The following is a 22,596-nucleotide window of genomic DNA, read 5'->3' on the forward strand; positions in this document are numbered from 1 at the left end:
ACTTGGCTTGGAATCTTTCAATTTTTATAATTTTCATTTCTTGTTAATAAGTTTTTTGATTTTCATCTCGCTTAATATTTAAATTTTTTAAATTTTTGGTTGTTGCTTGTAATTATTTCATTGTAATTTCAGGTCCTTTGCTTGATATAATTGTTATTTTTCAGCTAATCTTTTTAATTTTTTACAGATTCTTTCAGGGATTTCAAATCAATTTATATCATATTAGACAGTGGAAGTCCAAACTAATGAAATACACCACGAAACATTGACAACCAACTTCAAATAGACAAAAGTTCCCTATTTTGGGGAACTAGAATAATCTCTTTTCAGGTGGAAAATATCAGATTTCATCATCAACTTATTTTTTTTAATACAGAACTCTAGTTTTTTCATCGATTTTTGTAGCCACTATAAAAACAAATTCAGCTATGTATTATAATACAACATGTGTTTCCGACGTTTGTCTCTGAAAAAACATCATCAATATTTGTGTAGTCTCAAAAAGATAGAAACCAATATATTAGATCTGTTCAAAAGAACACATTTATGGAACATAAATGTGTTCTTCTGTTTTTTGGCAAATAAAAAAAGTAGAGAAAAATGTATGAGAGTACTGAAATGAATGGATTTGTTTAATGTGAGCCATGAATTAACAGAATATGTATAATTGTCAAATTTACTGTCAAGTACGTAAATAATAATTAGATTCGTGTGAATTTGTGAGGGGAAAACCATGAATTTTTCTAATGACGAGAAAGTTGATAAGCTTTTTGTATATAAGATCTGCAGCTTTGTATGGGGAATTGTACCCTGAGAGACGTCAGTCATACAAAATATATTTTCAATGCATTGAGAGGAATTTACGATATCATGGTTCATTTGAAAAATCCTTACGTAAGAGTTGTACAGTAACTAAAAGAGGGTACGATACTGAAATTGGCGTTTTGGGTAAGTTCAGAAGGCATTATCAGTAATAATAAAATGATATTTATTTGATTCAAGACTTGTGTAATGCCGAAAAATTGAAAACAAAGAAGTATCATTGAGAAAGATTGCACATTATAGCATATTGCACATAGACCTTAGTTCGAAACATTTTGGGAAGAAATAAATTTAGACCTTACAAAGTCAAAAATCCACCTTCTGCGTTTATTGGACTATGATAGGAGAAACATTTGCAAATGGCTTCTCAGACAACATCGTCAGGATAATGAAATCTGTAATAAAATAACGGATGGTGTATCAGAAATATTTATTACCATTGGCGACAAGAAAATTCCTTCCTACATAGAGAGAGATTTCGAGTTAATGTTTGATTTGGTGTGCTAGATATCAAGATTATAGGTCCCTACTTTTTTGAGACATCTTCGACTGGGGAATTTGGAATTATTTTCGGAGACCCTGGGTGAGTTGTTGGAAGATTTGCCATTTTATATTCTGAGAAAATATAAGTATTTCCAAAATGATGGAGCTCCGCCATATCGCAGAACTATTTTCAGATTTTCTATATATCTATACCAGGACGATGGATAGGACACAATGGTCCTATAAAATGGCCAACACGTTCACCAGACCTGACCTGACCCTTCTGAACTTTTCATTGTGGGGCTTCATTAAAGACAAGATATTCGACTCAACTTTTGGCAATATTGACGAATTTGAAGAAACGATAAGGGGGCTTGACGAATTTGAAGAAACAATAAGGGGGCTTGTATGGTTATAACTCCACGAATGCTGGAAAATCATCATAAAATACTATTGAAAGAGCGAATTTGTGATACAGGAACGATGGCCGGCAATACGAACATTAAATGAGTGAACGTGAACTACATAGATGGTTAGAAGTATTTTTTTTGTTTGTTATTTGATATATTACATGTTCTTTCGATATGTGGAGTTTATGTATAGCTTTGAGTTCTAGACCCATAAAAATATTTTGGTTCCTACTTTTTTGAGGTAGCTTTGACCTGGAATTGTATGACCATACAGTGATGATGAGAAAAACGCCAGGAAACACATGTATTGTAATACAAAGCTGAATTTGCAATAACAATGGCTACAAAAATCGAAAAAAAAAACTAGAGGACTGTATTAGAAAAAATAAAGTGATGAAATCCATTGAATTTGCCGCATTGCAATTTGGTTTAAATCAGATTGTAACAAACACGAAACAGTATTGAAAGTTCCTCTAATTTTTTGTATATTAGGAAATGGAGGCGGTAGATTTTTGCCACTTTTTTCAGAAGTAAATGTAACTAATTCTTGCTTTCTTGGTCATGAATTTGTGAACCAGTAGTATTGTTATTGATACTCTTCTGGGTAAGTAATATAACTGTCCATTATATAGTTAGAAGCAATTGTTAGTATTCCCATTTCAATGGGAATACAATAGCTGGTTTTCTACAGATTTCTATTTGGTGTATCATCTGCATAGAGAAACAGGTTTGATAGATTCCCGAATTCCTTTGAATCCTTTGATTTCTCAGAGAAAATTAAAAAACAGCACAAGCTAAACTTAGCCTTTCATCGAACGTTTTATTGTGTTTAATTCGATTAATATAGCCGATTATTATTATTAGGTGAATTTGAAAAAATATGAAAGCATTAATAATGATGAAATCATTATTATCAGGTCACTAAAAGAGTTCATAAGGGATCAATACAATACTGGGAATCGCACGTTGAGGTAAGACCCCGTTAATCCTTAGCTCGCACAAGTTTCTACTTCTGAGAGTTTTCATTCGTAAAGGGCCGACAACTGATTAACGGAAAAAACGGATTTTTACTGCCAAAAGCTTTGAAAAGTCCGTAAAGTATTTCGTGTAGAAACAAATCAGCATCTCTATTCTCTACTATTTCGTGAACAATTTGTTATGACTAAATTAGTAAATCCTAAAGTCTTACAACCATATTAGGGATCATCTAGATCTAGACATTTTGAATTTTCTTAGAAACTGAATTCAATAAATTGAAAGGGTATATTTTTAGGAGATATTAATTTTTGGGAAAGAAAATATTTGGCCTTCTACTTTTCCATCTTGATACAAAAAATGTGGGAATCTTCAAATGAAAGGAATTTAAAAAAAACAACTCTATACAAAGATGTGTAGATCATGCAAAGAAGTAACTTTCAGACACAAACTGGAAGAAAAAGAAAAAACACTCTCGAAAAAAAGTCCTAATTTTGAACGAATTGAGTGTTTTTCTGATGTTATCCGTATTTGCTACTGAGGAGCCGATAAGGCAAGTGTTTTACGGCGAAACATTGGATGTCTAGCCGTGAGGAGGACAGTGTTCCATCAAGTGAAATTGTACTTCTTTTATCAATTATATTGTGAATAATATCTGATTTGATTCCATTACGAATGTTTGGAATACAAATGGAATAGAGAAAAGTGTTTTTTGTACAACTGTCATTAAAAGTGACATTTTTAATGGTTGTTAAGAGTATTGAAAGGTGATGTTTACAAAGTAGCGCGTTAAAAATATTTTTAACACTAGTGTTAAAGTATTTTTAACACGATTTTTTTCGACCAAATAGCAATAAACAAAATGTAATGATTCAATTTTCAAGAAAGTTTTATTATGAACAATAGATATAGATACAATTAAATTCTGTTACAAATATATTATGTACATTAATTACATTATTATTTATGAACATTAATATGAAAAGTACAATTAAAACTGCTGGTATTGATACCTTGCAATGTTGAAGAGCCGTGTAGTATATTTGAACTGAGTTGACAATTTCATGAGCATAAACATTTAATTCTTGAAGTGAAGAGACTTTTTATAAGAAATTGATCGATGTAACCCTCAGCTACTGTTGTAGACTTCCATACTCCGTGCTTCTTAATATCCGTTATATTTGCTCCTGATTCTGATAGCAAAGAAGCAGAAGACCTTCTGAAACAGTGACCTGTATATTCCTTTGGTCCGGGAGGTTCAGAAACTCAGCAACTGGGTTAGCACTGCATATATAATTTGAGTATTTCAGAAAAAATATTTGATGATTGATAACAGAAGAGCGTAATGCAACATATTTATTAAAATGCAAAAAGAACGACCTATTTTCGTTTTTGTATTTGGAATTTGAACAATCAATGATTTATCCATTAATTCGATGTCTTCTATTAATAAATGGCACAGCTCTTCGCGCTGGCAGGCTCCATATATTCCGAAAATAGTAGCAAATTTTATCATCAAATATTTTTCATCTGGCGCCTTATTTATAAACCTCTGGACTTGTTCAAACGTAAGACTTTTTGATTTTTTGGGCCTATAACTTTCATTTTTCCGCTTTAAGAATGCTATTACCTTGAAATATTTGCTTGTATTAACACCATTTTTAACGAACGCACTCGACTTTATTATTGAAAACTTGCTCCACAAAGTTGACGAGTTCCATATTCTTTATTTCTCTTCTAGATAAGCTAAGAAGACGGTTTTAGGTCTACACCAGCTAAGAAAATTAGAATATGTGATGTCGTACTGCTGAGCCGATTTTTTTTTGGTATCAATTCAATTGAAGCTCTTTTTGCAGCCTCTTCAATATCGTCAGGAACACACAATTTCTCACTATTGTTCTTCACTATGCAAGACATTAAACACCAGCAAGAACTTTGAATGTGACTTTAAATAAAACGCGTGAGCTGTAAACAATACTGTTTGGTGGTAACCAGGTGATTCGGCGTCACCTGACACGGCCACTTCACAGCAAATGTAATAACATGAAAATAGTTAACTGACAAGAGATGTCAAAATGTGTTTTCATAGAAATATTAAATTTATCTATTTTATTATGGAAACAGAACAGTTATACAAAAAACTGTATGATATTTGTGTTGAAAGTAAGTTTTATTTTGTTCGTGAAATTGCTCAACTCGCTATCTTCGTTTTGCAAACTTTTTCACTCACAAAATTAAACCTTACTTTTAACACTCATATCATAAATACCTATTTCGTATAATTCGGCATTCATATAAAAATATTTCTTTCGAAATTATTTTTCTTTCAGGTAATTCATTGTATATATGAAAATACCTGTTTCGAGAGGGTTTCTTCTTCAAGTTGGTGTTGAAAGTTACTTCTTTGCATGATCTACACATCTTTGTATAGAGTTAATTTTTTAAATTGATTTCTTTGGAAGATTCACACATTTTTGTATCAAGATGGAGAAGTGGGAAGCCCAAAAACCTTTCTTTCCCCAAAAAAATATAGACTATTTACAAAATTATTTTTTCGTTAGTTTTGAATACATTTTTCCTAGAAATTATATTTGATATTTGCAGATAGGTACTTTAAACGTATATGAATCTGCTAATTACTCAGGAACAGCTGATCCAATTTCAAAAAAAGAAACTGTTGAATAAAGAATTGAAATACCTCTTGAACGAGGTATCACAAGACCCCCTCTCCATTTGAAAAAATTAAATTATAAAGAAATTATTTTTAATATTTGCAGATACTTTAAACGTATATAAATCTGCTAATCACTCAAGGATAATTGATCCGATTGAAAAAATAAAATTTTTGAATGATGAATTAAAATATCTCTTAAACGAAGTATCAGAAGACCCTCCGTCTCCATTTGAAAAAATTAAGTTGGTAGGGCACTCTCGGCGACGAGAGATGCATCACTACTGCCTTCATCATCAAAAAGTACTAAAAATGGCACTTTTTCATGTAAATTCTGTCCGACCTTTATATTTTGTCCTATTCTACACTGTATATGTTGATCAATGACATTTCTGTCATTTGTATTATGATACTTTGGTGATTTCAAATGTGTTCTTACTGTTTCAGCTTGACGACATAAGTGTGTTCATCATTATTATTTATTTGCATGAGCAGCTCAATTGGAAAACTCTAGTAGAGTTGACTGCATCTCCATTTCTATATAAAGTGTACATATAGTATAGTATAGTGAAAGCAATTGATAATCACCGACGGATCGAAGGGGGGGGGCAAAGGGGGCAAGTGCCCCCCCGAGAAAAAAATTCCCTCAGGGATGTGTGCTTAAGAATTGCAAACTTTTTTTGAAGCGTCAACCTTTCAAAAAAAATTAATTAATTTGATGTACGTTCTAATTTTATTTTAATTTTGGCGGTGGTAGTGGCAGCAGAAATTTGCAACCTTGTGACAAAACCATTTCGATAATCGCCATTGCAATTTTTTATTGTTGCTTTCTCGTGTAATCGCTTTTTATTTATTTTTCGCCATTGTTTTTGTTTGCCCAGCAAAACTTGAAGCTGTAATGGATAACGGATAGATTATATTAGAATGTGTGTGCCACAGTGTACACAAACCATCAAACCAAAACACAGGCACCCCGTGCACGAGCCGTACTCTTATTGACGAACACATTCCCGCGCTTGTCGATTGTTCTGGAACCTATGCTTCGCTTATGGACCGAATCTTCCAGAACGTTACCGTGCGTTCTAGTGCATTAGCGAGTATGCCAGTAATTTCTAATTTATAAATTATATTTATAATTTATAAATTGATAAGTTATAAATTAAAACCAAACAAAATAGCTAAACATGTAAAAACATTATGCCTCCGCTGTTACGCTAAATTGTAAGCTTAACAGAAATACATTTTTCTGTGGATATTTTTGTATATTTTGGTCAACCAGTGATCCACTGAAAGTGGTTTAGTTTCTCTCAATTGTAAATTCTACTATAAGTAAAAACTTTTCTTTGGCTATTCTCTTTTGTTTGAATGTTTCTTCTTGTTCAACGTATGAATGTGTATATGTATTGTAAATTGGTCATACTTCTCCTTCTCCTATAATTATGTGTGTTGAAAATGTATTTAAATATGCATATAATTCATTTTAATTTTTGTATTTATTGTATTTATTTGTGTACAATAGTTATTCATGTGTGTTATGTATTTTATGTTTTGTGTACATCAAACAATTTTCTTTGAGAAGTCCAACAAACTCGTATACATTTTTTATATTTGTATAGGGGCTTTCAGTGACGAATAAATTGTTTTTGACTTTGACAAGTAAATAAATAAACTTCCCATACTACATGGTAGAATATAATAAAACATATTTTCCTATATGAATCAAAACGTAGGGTAGACCTACAGGTAAGGTATTTATCTATAACTTGGTGGTTTTAGGGGTGAACTAAGAAATCTCGATTGCCCCCCCCCCCCCGAAATCATGGTCTGGATCCGTCACTGTTGATAATTATTCAATATTAATTATTATAATTACCATGAGCAAATATATTTGGAGAGCACTATTTGTACTTAAATTATTTAATCCTGAAAAAGCTATTGATTTTATTTTTTTCAATATTAAACTATCTAAAATATGTTTTTTAAGCATTCATGTCCAATGACACAAAAATAAATAAATATAATTTTCACAAGGATTTCAATTATATTGGATCTAATTCAGAAAAATAATCTTTACAAATGAAAAGGAACCTACTTCAAAACATCCTCTTGTTCAGAGTCGATGCTCTCATCTCCTGAGCTATCAGCCTGGGCATCATGCCATACTGAGGAGTACGTGGAGGCTTCTATATCACTTTCAGATTCGCTGCAGAAATCCAAGATCTGGCTGCAGCGATCATTGTATATGCTGCAAGCATCTAAGTCAACTGTAAAATCAAACTTATTTACTAGCTATTCACTATCAAGATTGATATGGTCGATTGGCAAAATATGTTATTCGATTAGTCACGATGAAAAATGAAATATGACAAATACTGAACAGTTTTTTGGGAAGTGCATAAATTTCTCTGCTTTTTATTATAGAATGGTGAGCAGTTATAACCACAAAGAGTATTGCATTTCATTTTATAAATACAACTGCCTCCAAAATGGCACAATTTTTACATATGAAACATTTAAAATTTATCACTCTTGAATTAAAGTTATTTGCATAAAAAAAAAGATTGTATAAAATGTACGTAATTTACAAATTAAAGGATTACATAAAAACATTTATCAAAGAAACTTTACTTTATGTTTATAATATTCATAAAACAATTTTTTTTGTTTTTTTTTTAATAATAAAGATATCTCACAGCAGGTGCATTGCCATATTCAATTTACGTAATCAATAATAATAAAAATAATGTTAATTTGCCCCTTTCAGAATACAGATTTGGCAATTCATAAAAAATTATCTAATTTGTAAACAAACATAAAAACCCATAGAAACTCGTGGTTGTTCATGGGGTTAAAACAGCGGTAAGTATACATACATTGATTTAATAAAGCAAAGGAATACGTGTTATACGTTATAAGAAAAAAAAGGTTAAAAATGAAAGTTACTTGCGCAATATTACAAGGAAGGGACAATTATAATATGTTATTATATGTTACGTAGTAAGATACATGTGTATACAAAATAATGAGTAATGGTAATTGGTATCATGCATTTAAAAAACAATAGATATCATTTTTGTGCATGGTATGGACCCAAAATCGTATTTTCTTTCTTATGAGACTGACTGAGTTAGTAATTATTATTTCTCTTTTTAGTTTCTCTGGTACTTTATTGAAAAGTTTCTTACATAAGTAAATATGATTTCTCTGTCCAATATTTTTGGTGCATTTATTTTTGTATAAAGTATGTTATTGAATTCTTGTTTCAACAAGAGTAAAGGACAAGATCCTCAGATGATTCATTCTTGAAATATCAGAAAAATATCTTAATCAGATGATTCATTCTCGAAATATCAGAAAAATATCTGAAACTGAGGGTATTGTCTGCATTTCTTATATGTTCATACCACTTGAGGTGTCAATTGTTGCACCTAAATATTTTATTTTAAAAATCTCTTAATCATTTGTGTATTAAACGAACAAGGTGTCAAAATCAGGAAGTTTTTTTATAGCAAGTAGAAGGCATAAAATTAGTTTTATTAAAGTTAATTGTTAGTTCCAGTGAGCTGAACCAGTTTATAATTTGAATAAAATATTTTGAGATATAGCTATCGAGTTTTCCGATTAGAAGCTCTATAAAATACGGCAGTATCATCCGCAAAGCTTGTAATTTTTCCATTTGAGATGTTCGTTCAAATATATTGTAAATAAGATTGTACCGAGTACTGTATCATAAGAAATTCCATCCAGAAATTCCTTCTCATTACTATATGGTTCACAGACTTGTACAATATGTTTTCTGTTTGAAAAATAGCTTGAGAGGAGTCTTTGAGAAGCTCTCTCCAAGGAATCCAAGTGAAGAATATAGTCCACCTTGTCGAAGGCCTTGGAGAGATCAAGAAAAATGGACAGTACTGAAATCCTCTCATCAATTGCTTCATAAATATTATTTATTTGGTGGCTAAAAGCTTCAGTGTTGATCTCCCATGTTTGTTTATAGGAATGTAACTTTGATTTGGTTAAGTATAAATCTAATGAGCATTACATTTTCGAATATTTTTGTTGGACTTAAGATCAAAGAATATAACTGATAGGTTAAATTTTATAACTTGTTTGTAAAGAGCTTTGACTACTGCTAATTTGAATTTCCAAGGAATGCATTTTATTTCTTTTGCATATAAATTTACCTTCCCAAAATATTTCGTATATTAAAAAATACACATTTTTCATTAGTTTCAAGTACACTAAATGTAATACGAGTTGAAAAATTGACCCTATACAGTTACAAGAAAATCAGACAGTCTCAAAGAAACTTGATATTAAACAGATAGTTCTCATACGCCTTGTAATTGTTATATAATATATGGTGGGCTGTTGAAGCTTCCACCCACTCCGGAAGCCAGTCGACTGCTTCTCATACAACATCAATACCATCTGTTCGACACCCAAAACCACCTAGGATAGAAAGTGACTCTGCAAGTGAATGGAAAATGTGGTTACATTTTGAATGGTTTGAACTTGCAATCAATCTTTCATTGAAAATTAATACATGATTATTATCACAAATTGGTTTTAGTTGAATAATAATATAATTAATCTCCAGAGAAGAAGTCAACACTGGTGGAGTTCAAAACATCTTTTGCAGGGTATTTTACTCATGAAATCATCTCAGCCTGATACTTGATATTAAAAATTTAGTTCTTAGTATGTCTTGTACTTATTATATAATATATCTATATATTACAAAAAGCATATGGAATCACATGACACACAAAATCAAACTATTTTGACAATCGCCCATATGAGGATTGAAAATGAGTGAGTGGTCAGTTTTTAGAAGAAAATCAGTTTGCTTTCTACTTCCTTATCATTACTTATATAAAAAATGGAAAATGTATGAAGAAAGGAAAACAATTAAATGCGTCAATAAAAACTCTTCACAAAGATGTGTACATAGATCATGCACAGAAGTTTCTTTCACATGCAAACTGAAAGAAAATATCCATCCAAAACAAATACTTTTAATTAGAAACATTTAATTACATCGAAATCATGTTTTCATTCATTTGGATACCAAACATTTGTAGTAGAATAGGAACCTTGAAAACACTTTTTCCACACCAGAACAAGGTAGTGCAACATAAATTCGATGAATTCCGATAATAGAAATTTCGTTTACACGGTTGGTTACCTCGTTCACAGGCAGATGGGGCGATGACAAACATGTTGTTTGTTGTTCGCTTCAGTCTAGTTCGAGGAATAATACTCTGAAGGAATTCAATTTTCGATTATCGGAAGTCATCGAATTTATGTTGATGATAGACACTACCTTGCACTGAAGAGTGGCCAAACAGCCCGAAACCAGTTTGCAAGTGTGTTCCAATAATTGAAAATTGATTGCGGCAGTTGTATCGCCAACAGCATATGCAGGAATAACTTCAGTGAAGAATTCTGCACTGACACCAGTAGGATATAATCCAACGCCCTTCGTGGTATTAGCTAGGGGAGTAGTTGTTTTCTGATAGGTGTCAGTCCATTAACCTACAGTGTAGGTAATTTGAGACTGGCCAGAACGAATCGTTCTTTTAGATAATTACATTTTTAGTTTTTGTGTAACTACTTTATGTGACATATGCATAAACACTTCTGTATCTATCTATCTTTTTTTTTTAAGGAGGAGTGGAAATCTTCATAGACTCTGTGCCGGATTCCTACCGACTAAAACCCCTCCCCCGTTGCTCAGCAATACGTACCGGAAACCGCTCTCGCTTTACTTTGATACGTATGCCCTAGGCAGTGTTTGTGCGAAACACTAAAAGTAAATCAGTTATTATCACGAACTTTTGGCATCACATTTTGTCATCGATTTGTGCTCCGACTGATCTCAAGTTTCCTTGAGCTTATTTCTCGTCACCTGCTCTTCGCCACGTAAGAGACTTTCCATCATATTTTCGGCATTGAATATGGTGTTTGTTTCACGTGCATACAGTAGTCTCGCATTTTCCCATCTTATACAAACAAAAAGGGTGTGTTCTACGACGTAGTCTGCATTGCAGTAAAGACAATCTGGAGATTCTGCTCTTCTACGGTTATATAGGTACCTACGGAAACAACCGTGCCCCGATAGTGCCTGGGTGAGGTAATAGTCCACCTCTCCGTAGGTTCGATTCAACCAACTCTCTATCGCAAGTACTAATCGGTGTGTCCACCGATAATCTATCTATCTATCTACATATATCTATCAACAGGAAATGACTAAAAATAAATCTTATGAAGAGCTTTTATATACGTTAGGGTTAACCTTCATCTTTGATAATAAGGGTCATCAAATGAAAGTGATAAGATGAGTGTCATTAATAAATGCTCAGTATTAGTAATTGTAATATTTTGTTATTGAATTCTAATTCCTATTTATGTGATAATGACTACCTATTATGATTCCTAATATTCGCCTGATTTCTATCTGTAATTATTATGTAAAAGAGTAAATAAAATGCTGTTTGCAATGTAATCTTTGTCATTGTTCATAGATGTCATTTCATATTTTTCGAATTCACATCTTTGGAAGACATCTGAAAACTTATTGCCAACTCTTCAAGTTCCATCATTCCTCACTTATTCTGCGGTCGTTTTTCAAAACATGTTGAGCAACACTAAACTTTTCAGGCATATGAAACGGAATATGTGAAAAATGTTCCTTGTAGCTTGCTATTATAGTCCACTCAGTTTGATCAGAATTCTTTTAATAACGATCCTCACAGCTCATTTCATAAATTCCAGATTTTTATGGGAACACCTTTCACATATTCGGTTTCACAGACCAGAGGAGTCTAGTATCGCTCAACAGGTCTTGAAGGACGGCCACAGTATAATGGGAAATGCTTGAAATTGTTGATACTGGTACATGACACCATGTTTTTAGATGCCTTTGAAAGTTTATGAATCAAAAAAATCAGCTAAACTTCATGTATCATAACAGGTAGTCATTATTATGTGAATAGGTCGTAAAATTCAATGACAAAATAACAATACTAAGAATTCATTAATGACACTCATGTGATTACCTTCGTTTTTCACCCTCGTTATGAAAAGTGCTGGTTCAACCAGATGTATATGGATACACTGACTTAGTTGTAAGATTCAGTTTTAGTCATCACCTGATGATGTTAACTTGGTTAGCGAAACACGCGTTGAGTGACAGTATTTTTATTCTGATGTGGAAAATTTTTTTTTAAGATCACACCATGTGAAAAAGTACTGATATAAAATTTCCCTTACATGGGTAACTCTCAATATCCAGGTGTACTTATAGACATTTCTGTGAAATACTGGTCGATATCCTAAAAAAAAATTCTGATAGAGAGTTGAAAACTGGCGTTTTCACCCGAAACTTCAAGAAGTACACCTGAAGATACAACGTTTAAGATGTGTGTGAATTATATTACGTTGTATTTCTGTGTATGATATCTGTCCATCCAACTGAAAATCTTTGGAGCAAAAACTGAACAAGAATAAATGAATTGCAAAAAAACATTTCCAAGTGCAAGCTTTTATTTTTTAACTCTAAAAAGAAGAAAATAAACTTCAAATTAAATCAAACTCATCCATTTATTACTTTACACAACTTATGTGACATAAATAAGTAATGAAGACAGGAGAATTGAAACTTTCTATGTTTTTTACCACTTTTATTTGTAACTAACTTTACTGCAGTTTCGTCCTATATGGACATTTTCAAACTTATACATAAAACTCATAAATTTGAAAATGTTCTTATAAGACGAAACTGCAGTAACGTTAGTTACAAATAAAACTGGTGAAAAACATTCTCTTTTCCTTTATTATGATTTCCTACCATGTAGTAATGGCTACATCCATCAATTTATACCTAAATAAGTAAATCTCGCATGTCGCGAGATTTACTATTTACTATTTACTTTTTACTATTTACTATTAGTAAATCTCGCATGTCGCGAGATTTACTAATCTGAAAAAATATATAATTTTTTGTTCATAATTACTTAGGTCAAGATCAAGTTAGATATTATATTCCTGTTTCTATATAGTTGAATCTCGCAACAAACTTTTATATCAAATAAATTGTGTAATGTAATCGGTTGATGGGATTGATTTAATTCAAAGTATATATATATATATATATATATATATATATATATATACTAATCACTTTTTTTTTGTTATGCTGTTCATTTCATTTAATGTGTCTTTATTGCATAGTCGGACACTACAATATTAATTCGAGCACCACAAAAATATTCCTAATCTTTGGTGTGGCGGTCATCTTGATTTACGCCATTTTTATTTTTTCCCTGAACTTGAACATTTGATACCCCTACATACAAAACTAATCCGCCATCTTGGAAGATCCGCCATATTCTATTTAGATTGTTTGTTTTCGTGTCAGCAAACCTTTTCGTTTGAAACCCATATTATGGGGATGCTTAAAAAAATTAGTCCACCCTGTAATTTTTGTATTCTTTTCAGAAAACATTTGATACTCAAATCATAGAGACTATTTGGCCAGTCCACCATAATATATGTTGACTTGCGTCACATGCATTGTTATCCAAACTAAAAGTGTATGAATGTCACTAAAAGTGTATGCTAAATTTCAGTTCAATCGGTTGATAACTGCTTCAAATTCAGTTGCACGATTTAACCTGAACTAACAAGTTAAATAGAAGCTTGTAAAAAGTGATTTCCGTATAATTCAATGATCATATTTGAAAGTAGTTTCTTTATGGATTTTTTTTCAGTTTGTACCTGAAAAAAACTTCCGCGTGTGATCTGCACATCTATATAAAGATTTTTTTACTGTTGTATTCAATGTTGTCTTCATTCCTATGAAAATTTTTCATTTTCTTTATATTGATATTGAAGTAGTAAGGCAAAAGTTTTTTCTCAAAGAGATATGATTCAATTCAAAAGTTCTAACCAAATGGATCTTGAGACCTGGACACCTTTAGGTCGCCTTCATCTGCCGAAAATCTCTCCCCATCATCCGAATGTTGGGTACTTGATGAATTGCTTCTTTTTCGAGGTTTTTTGACATAGTGCGATAGTGATAATAAGAGTGCTTCTGCAGATTTAGGAGGAGGATACTTCGAACCATGCTTATTCCTAGTCAAAGTATTTTTCAAGGCATGCTCACTGCAATATCTAAAATATAATAATATTGGACTTCATTGATAAAAATGAAAAAATAACAAAACAATAATAGAAGGGTTCTTGTTTTCAAGATATTTGTTGTTCATATTCTTTGAGTTCATTAAGATTGAGTTCTATAATAATTACCCGCTTATATGACGTATTCTAAAAACACTTTATTGTGTGATTTTCACTAGACAGTTTTACAAAAACACGCGTTTAGTTAAGTTTAAATAACTTGATATTTTGCCTTAATTAGGTTATTGAGGATGTTTTGACGAATTGTGGAAAATATTTATTAAATGGTCCTTCAACTCCGAATATCAGATTTTTGGAGACATGAGTTTCATTTGGAGAAGCAAGAGATCCACCTAAGGCAATCCACCGAGAAGATATGTAGACAAAAGCGCTGCACTTCTGCAGACTACTTGGATTGATGTTGGTGATGATGCCACAAATCACGTAAGTAATGCATTGCAAATCACGTAAGTAATGCATTGTCCCATATTTCTCATTAAAAGTTACTCGGAAATGACATCAAGCTCACGAAGACGACATATAGAAATTGAGCTTGAAGCAGAAAACCGAAATTAGCCGGAGACAGCTGAAGGTTCGAACATTCTGAAAATTTAAAGGATGTAACTTGTTCGATTGATGATCTATTAACTTTGTAGAAATTCATTTTGAATTTAGGATGAAGAAAATACTTTTGTCCAATTTCTGATGAGTTTATTATTTGTGACGACCGGTTACCTGTTACCTGAATTATCAATACCAATACTACAACAACAACTAATTATCTTCTATAATATATCACGATTACCAACTATTGATCCCCAAAAACTTACTCGTGGATTTTTCCAGCTACTGATGAATCCCAAACTAGTTGTCAAAGGATGTCATTGAAAGAAAAGATTTATAGCTTGGAATTATTTGAATAAGGTGTGTTTCACAATAGTTTTATCAAAATGAATGAATACCCAAAAGTTCTGTAAAAGATTCTAGAACATTTGCATATAATTTACACAATTCTGGCAGGGAGAAATCAAAGTAACTTTTTTACAACTAAAATTAATCGTCTCATAAACTCTGATAACCGTGTATGCCTTCAAAGGTGTCTGGGGTGAAGCAAATGATGCTGTTTATCAACGTTCAATTTCTGCCAATAACTTAAAAAAATTAGTGAAACTTTGAAGTTCACTTCCGTTCACTCCTCATTTGTGAAGTGATACGAAAACTTTTTCCATATCTGGTAGCCAGGCGGTTAGACATGGGTGCTTTGTTCACTCTGTCAATTGTCTGTCTGTCGATGGTTCAAGCCGCAGGCTGAACGATCGATTTTCACTCGATTTCCAACCCGTGTTAGAAATCACACGTTAAAAGGTAAGACCTCGTTAATCCTTAGATCACAAAAGTTTCGACTTCTGAGGGTTGTCGTTCGTAGGGGTGCGATGATTTGCCTACCAATGGCCACCCTGGCATTGACAATGAATGCATGAGCTAAGGAATAGCCTTATGCATTGCTACGTGAGTAGTGAGGCCGCGCGAAAAGTGTGGCGGGTCTATATAGATTCTCCCCAATCTTCTATGCGTGGTCCGCGACCATGACAGAGCAGAAGTTGGAGCATTTCTCTTTAAGGCAGCTGCTCGAGCAGCTGGTGAACTTGGTTCAGTTTTCGACACTGAACGAAGGGATCATAACTCTGTTAACGAGTTGGAACCTGTCCAGCAAAAGGCCTATATAAAACCCGCAGAGATCACTTCACTCCTGCATCCACACAAGGATAAAACAATGCATGGGGTCTTCTTCCACAACATTGAAGAACTCGGCTTATCAATAATGATAATAAATTTATAATTCCCGAGAAACATTACATGTTTATAGTAGGGACAATGTAACACACTTATTTAAAAAAACATACTGAGAATGATACAACAAATAAAAATACTCAAAACTACAAAACTGTCAATCTACTTCAAAATATATTGTTTCAGTTGTGTCTTCAATTCAGTTGTGTCTGCGTGTAATTCAATTTTTTATATTGTTAGGGATATTTCATCTGTTCGGACTTCCATTGTTTAATATGATATAAATTGATTTGAAATCCCTGAAAGCAAGCAAAAAATTTAAAACGAAGAAGCTACAGATGCAAATATCTTCCAAAGTTGCTTAGTTCCTCTACAACTAGTTTGTTATAGGGCAAGAACCATCTGGACCCCGTCATCACCCCGATTTTGCCGTCCCATAAGAATAATATTTGTCAAAGAATCAACAGATATAACAAATCAGGAAATTAATTATACATCATCAACATATATAACATCAAAAACTGATAATTTACAAAACACCCAATTCACACAGGAAGTTCTGATAGCACACAATGAAACTAACTGTGGTAGATGCTAAGGTGTGCAATGCTGCTACTCAAACTTATATATGTGGGGCAACCTCAACGCACTTCAATGACTTAAATGGATGTTGATGAAAATGCGTTGACTTTTAGTCTGTCTGTTTAGCATGCCAGAATTCGTATATTCCAAAGTGTTTTGCACCTTTCCTATAAATTGCCCATTAGGAAGTGGGAGTTAGGTCCGAAGCAAACAAAACTATTGTCAAAGAAAGGAAAGAGTACATACAACAAAAATTCAGGATGGAAACTGGGTTAATAGTAGATGTTCCAAAAGCCGGGTTCGGAAACACTTATGATGGCAACACAAGCAGATTTTTTGCAGATCCACAAAAAGCTAGTGAAATAACAGGTGTGGACTTTGATCTCATCTATAGATTGAAAATTATTTTAGAAGTGATTTCAAGTGGCCATAAAGTCGATGTAAACAATTTTGGAAATTACTGTTCAGAAACAGCTAAACTCTATATTTCGTTATATCCTTGGCATCCCATGACACCAACAATGCATACGATTTTGATCCATGGCGCAACAGTCATAGATAAAGCAGTATTACCAATTGACTTGCTTTCAGAATAAGCTGCTGAAGCCAGGAATAAAAATTTTAGAATGTTTCGCTATAATTTTGCGAGAAAGTTTTCCAGGACAAACTGCAACTTTGATGTTCTGTATCGGTTATTGTTTTCTTCTGATCCGTTGTTATCGAGTCTTATGCCAAAACCTACCAAAAAATCGCAGCCAAGCAGAAGAACATGAAGAATCCAATGAAGAACCCTGGCACTTGTCATCATTTGATTAATGCAAGTTATACTATCAGATATAATATAACACTTAAAAGATAAAGACAAGTGTAGATAATATATAAACTGATATAAGATAATTGAAATGAATCTAGGGTACAACAAAAGTACGAATTACGAAGAATTATGAAGTGCGATTGGATTTACGTAAAAATAGAACATATTCAAACAAGTCATACACTACAGAGCCTTTTAGGAAATCTAAAGGACAATGTACGAGAATTTGGAGAAGTCTCGAATTTACTAAATTAAATGCTAGGACTGCGATGCAAAATATTATGGACAGACAAAAAGATCTATTTAAATAAGATATATGAAAAACTTAGCACACCTAAAATATAGAAGACCAGCAAAATCAGCAGTTGCCCATATAAATAAAGTCCAATCCATGACTCTTCTATGGAACCGTAGGGTTCCACGTAACACCATTTAGGAATCTAGGTTAACTACAGAATTTTGAAGCACACTTCAATTCACAGAGATAAAGAATTTTGGCCCAGTATGCCAGCTTGACACTACTTCATCTTTGAATATTGCTGCGCCTCTAAAAGGAGTAATGGGAAATGAAGACATAAATATTTGAAAGCTGGCAAGTTCCTCATGGCTCTCACTGGGGGAGATTGCTATTGATATATTTGCTTGTTTATGTTTTTTAGTTGATTCAGATTGAGTTTTATAATCATTATTAGCTATAAGGAGGATCACTAAAAGTTTAGCCTTATATCAGTATCCCGCTTTAAAAACCATATTCTTCACTTAATCATCTAATACTCTCTGCTTGTGTTGTATTGTGTCTAGTGTTACTTGCCTGTAAGAATTATATTAGTTCATTTTGTTATACATTTTAATTTTTTCTTAATAATTTATTTGCTATATTACTTTGAAATTGTATCATTATTATAACTTACTTTTAATCCACTGTATTGTATCAAGTACTACATAGCACTGTACTACATCTGAATTGGGCTTGCCCATGTATATATATAAATAAATAAGGTTATTGAAGTATTGACAAAAACTGTGGAAAATATTCATTACAGTCCTATTACATAGCAAATTATCTATTGAAGCCCTTCATTAACATTTATCATCTCTTACCCGTAATCCTTTCGATCACCTCTCGGCGCAGGCAAATGGCACCTTTTGCCGTTGCTATTGTAAATAAAAGAACATTGTTTGAAAGGGGCATTTTTGTCCTGCAGAATATGCTTGGAACAATACTTGAATCCATCCAAGCACAGTTGAGTGCATTCATAAGATTGGTAGGTGCATTGTTTTTTGTTTTTTAGCTCTAATTCGAGCTCGGCTCTCAATGCTGCTGCTGCTGCCGCTGCATCTAATTGTTTAGTTGCGGGAAATTGTGGGTTCAAACTCGACTGTTTTTCATGTTGCATTTTTGAATTCACAAAATAATGGAAAGATTATTTTATGTGTTTGAATGTTTTCCTTTTATTTAAAAAGAAGAGAGGTTAATGTTTGACAATTGACACCTACAGTCACAGAATATTACGTAGCATTCTCTCTCTCTCTATGATAATGGCTTTTGCTACCATTGCCATTGAGGTGCATTAAGCCATGTCGATCGTGGGACTACAACGTTGTCTGGTATGCACCATGCTGTAATCCGAGTTATTTTTCCATCTATTTGCGTTTGTCTTCTTTATCTAGTAACAGTATATTGTGCTATAATTAGTTAGTAGGTAAAAGTTTAGCATGCAAGAGGTAGGGTTGTGAATGATATAGGAATATGTATAGGGGTATTAAAGAAGATACTAGTTATATCAGGTCATCTCTGCGTTAGTTTTAATTACAATTTAAGACTGTTGTAATCAATGTATTTAATAAGTAATTTTAGAATTTTTATATTAAGATTGCTTAGAACAATTTGAATGGTTAGTGGAGCTTGGACTCTATTTTTCCACATTCACAATATGGATTATCGATACAGTTGAGTTTGTATAGATGTTCTCTCGTGGTACAATGTCCTGTTTTTATTGTAATTATTGTAGTAATATGTCGTCTATCCATTTTTGGAAATTTTAAATACCATACTTCATTAGGATATTCAGAGTGAATTTTTTGGTAATTTTTTCCTTTAAGTACAATGTCTTTTGCCCATTGTTTTCTAAATGAATTCCAGATATTATTTTTAAAAATGGGTAATAGAGAATGTTTATCTAATTTGATATTCAGGGGAACATTAAGAATCGTGCCAACTTTAGCCAACTTATCAGCTTTCTCATTTTCGTCAATGTTTGAATGCCCTGGAATCCACGCAAACTCGAATTCAGTGTCATTCAATCCGGCCAACTGCCTAGTTTGTTTAATTTTAATTGTGATGTAATCTGTTTTTGCACTTAGTTTCATGTTACCGATTCTTTCCAGTGCACTTTTAGAGTCACTTAAGATAAGGTTTTTTTTTAAATCATTTTCTAGACACATCATCATTCCTGTATGTATTGCAATAAGTTCTGCGTCACATATAGTAGCTTGATCAGCTACTCTCGCTGAGAAGTTAAAGTTTGTCGGGCAATATATGCCAATACCAGCTTTTCCGTTTTGCTTAGAAGCGTCTGTATAAATGAAGTTATATTCGTTACTGTATTTTTCTGTGGACGACATGAAATTTTGTCTTGTAATTGGGTCTTGTTTTCTCAAATTAAGGTCCTGAATTTTGATGTCTTGAGTATATACTTCGAAATCATGTTTAAAACATGAGATAATATCCGTTTTGTGTAATTGCCCATTATATATTGAAACGTTTTCCAAAGCTTCTACTAAGTAAGGAGTTTTCCTAGTTTTCCAGTATCCTTGTTTATTCCTGCAAATTTCGCTTAATTTTTCAAGTATATCTAATACTGGGGGTTCATAGTCAATCCTATTTATTATGAATTTGGAAGCTAACCATTGTCGTCTTTATTCAAGTTTCATTTCTCCGGTTTCAGCCAAAATAGCATTAATTGGAGTTGATTATATACTCCCGAATTCTAGATGAGACTTTACAATTCCATTGAATGCCATAAGCATACTTTTAGGATCTGCACCCCACCAGGTTTTGCAGAAACTTTTATTGATGTTTAGTCCTTCTTGTGCTCTCTTGATGATGTAATCAATGTGTAAATCCCATTTTAGATTCTGTGCGAGTATTATTCCCAGATATTTTATTACATTTTTGTTTATTAGTTTTTCTCCTGCGATAGTTACATTCAAAGAAGCTTCCGTTTTTTTATTTGGGTGAAATAGAATAGTTTCGCATTTGGATATTGCTAGTTCAAGTCCATGTACTTCCATCCACTCTTTTACTTTGCCCAGGATGTGGTTAATTTTATTTTCAATGTCTTTAGTGTATTGCCCTTTAACTAAAATCACTATATCGTCGGCATATGTTAGAATTTGGCTATTAAGGGGTAGTGTGATGTCGAATATAGATTTAGTATATATATTAAATAAAGTAGGACTAAGTGGAGATCCCTGTGGTAATCCTTTAGTAGCCATCATAGGTCCATTTATTTGTTCATTATTATCCGATACATAGTTATTCCTGTTATTCAGTATACCAAAAATAAAGTTAGCTAGATGTATTGGGATTCTATATTGTAATAGGTATTTATATAGTTTATATATGTTTACGTTATCGTAAGCTCCTTTAATATCCAGAAATACTGCCCCGACAATTTCTTTCATACCGAATGCAACCTGTATGTAGGATACAAGGTAGGTTATACTATCCATTATCCCTTTTCCCTTTCTGAATCCAAACTGAAACATTGATAATATGTTATGGTGTTCTATATGCCATTCTATTCTGTTCTTTACCATTTTTTCTAGTATCTTTAACAAACATGAAGGTTTAGCAATTGGTCTATAGTTCATATGATTATCCATGTTTTTGTTTTTTTTAAGAAATCCTAATATTAAATAATTCCTCCATGCGTTTGGTATTGTTTCACCTTCTAGAATTCTATTATATATATTTAGTAATTTTATTTTAAGGGAATCTGGTAGATTCATTAACATGCTATAGTGTTGATAAATACTCAATACGGGAGAAGTTTTTTCGATTAAAAGAAACACGTTATTCATCTACGAATGTCGCCATACAACTGCTTTATTTTTCCATCAGCAGGGTTACAACATACAATACTTAAAATGTTACTAGAATGCAGTGTTGCTACCTTCATGAACATAAATTAAATTGATTGATATGAACAACACCCCCACTTATCAAAATAATTTAATTTATTTTTATAATACCCAGCAGGCTTATTAATTCAAAGTGTTTATTGCATACAAGTGGTTTTGTGAGGACATCTGCTGGCATATCTGAACTTGGCAAATAGTCTATGCTAACTATCTTATTAGCTACAGTTTCTCTAATGAAGTGATGACGTACATCAATGTGTTTACTCCTTTTATGATACATAGGATTATTAGTTAAGTTGATAGCACTTTGATTGTCATTGAACATTTTGATGCAGAATACATTTCCTGTACATTCCTTCAATAGACCTCTCAAATATATAGCTTCTTTCGCAGCTTGTGATAGTGACATGTATTCTGCTTCAGTGCTACTTAAAGCTACCGTTTTTTGCTTGGAGCTTTCCCAGGATATTGCCGAGCCACAAAGTTTAAATACATACCCTGTATATGACCTTCGATCTTTACTGTTACTTGCCCAATCAGCATCTGCAAAACCTTGTAACTCAGTTTCATCCTCTTTTCTAAATCTTAGACAATAATCTAAAGTTCCCTTAATATGCGTTTAGCACATTGCCAATGTCTCTCAATATACAAGTTATTATATTGACTTAGAAAGCTTACACAAAATGATATGTCTGGTCGGGTTAAAACAGACAAATACA

At 32.6% G+C, this 22,596-nt stretch overlaps 1 protein-coding gene and 1 long non-coding RNA gene across 2 annotated transcripts in view; one reads left to right on the forward strand and one right to left on the reverse strand.

Annotated features, from left to right (window-relative positions):
* dgt1 (KAT8 regulatory NSL complex subunit dim gamma-tubulin 1) overlaps positions 1–19,240 on the reverse strand; it is a 35,332-nt gene extending 16,092 nt beyond the window's left edge. Inside the window, exons 1-3 of the mRNA XM_074186506.1 lie at positions 18,833–19,240; positions 14,315–14,538; positions 7,454–7,625 (exon numbers count right to left, since the gene is read on the reverse strand). Of these exons, the coding sequence (XP_074042607.1) occupies positions 7,454–7,625; positions 14,315–14,538; positions 18,833–19,128 (692 nt within the window). The 5' untranslated portion in view covers positions 19,129–19,240. The remainder of the gene's footprint in view (positions 1–7,453; positions 7,626–14,314; positions 14,539–18,832) is intronic.
* Positions 650–1,890, forward strand: LOC141487375 (uncharacterized). The gene is made up of 2 exons (XR_012468351.1): positions 650–948; positions 1,003–1,890. It is a non-coding gene; the product is annotated as an uncharacterized lncRNA (long non-coding RNA).
* Positions 19,241–22,596: the final 3,356 nt, after the last annotated feature.

Source organism: Leptinotarsa decemlineata, unplaced genomic scaffold (assembly GCF_025532065.1).
Source record: "Leptinotarsa decemlineata unplaced genomic scaffold, Ldec_3_MD MMD2_tig00078422_RagTag_RagTag, whole genome shotgun sequence".
NCBI classification, from domain to species: domain Eukaryota; kingdom Metazoa; phylum Arthropoda; class Insecta; order Coleoptera; family Chrysomelidae; genus Leptinotarsa; species Leptinotarsa decemlineata.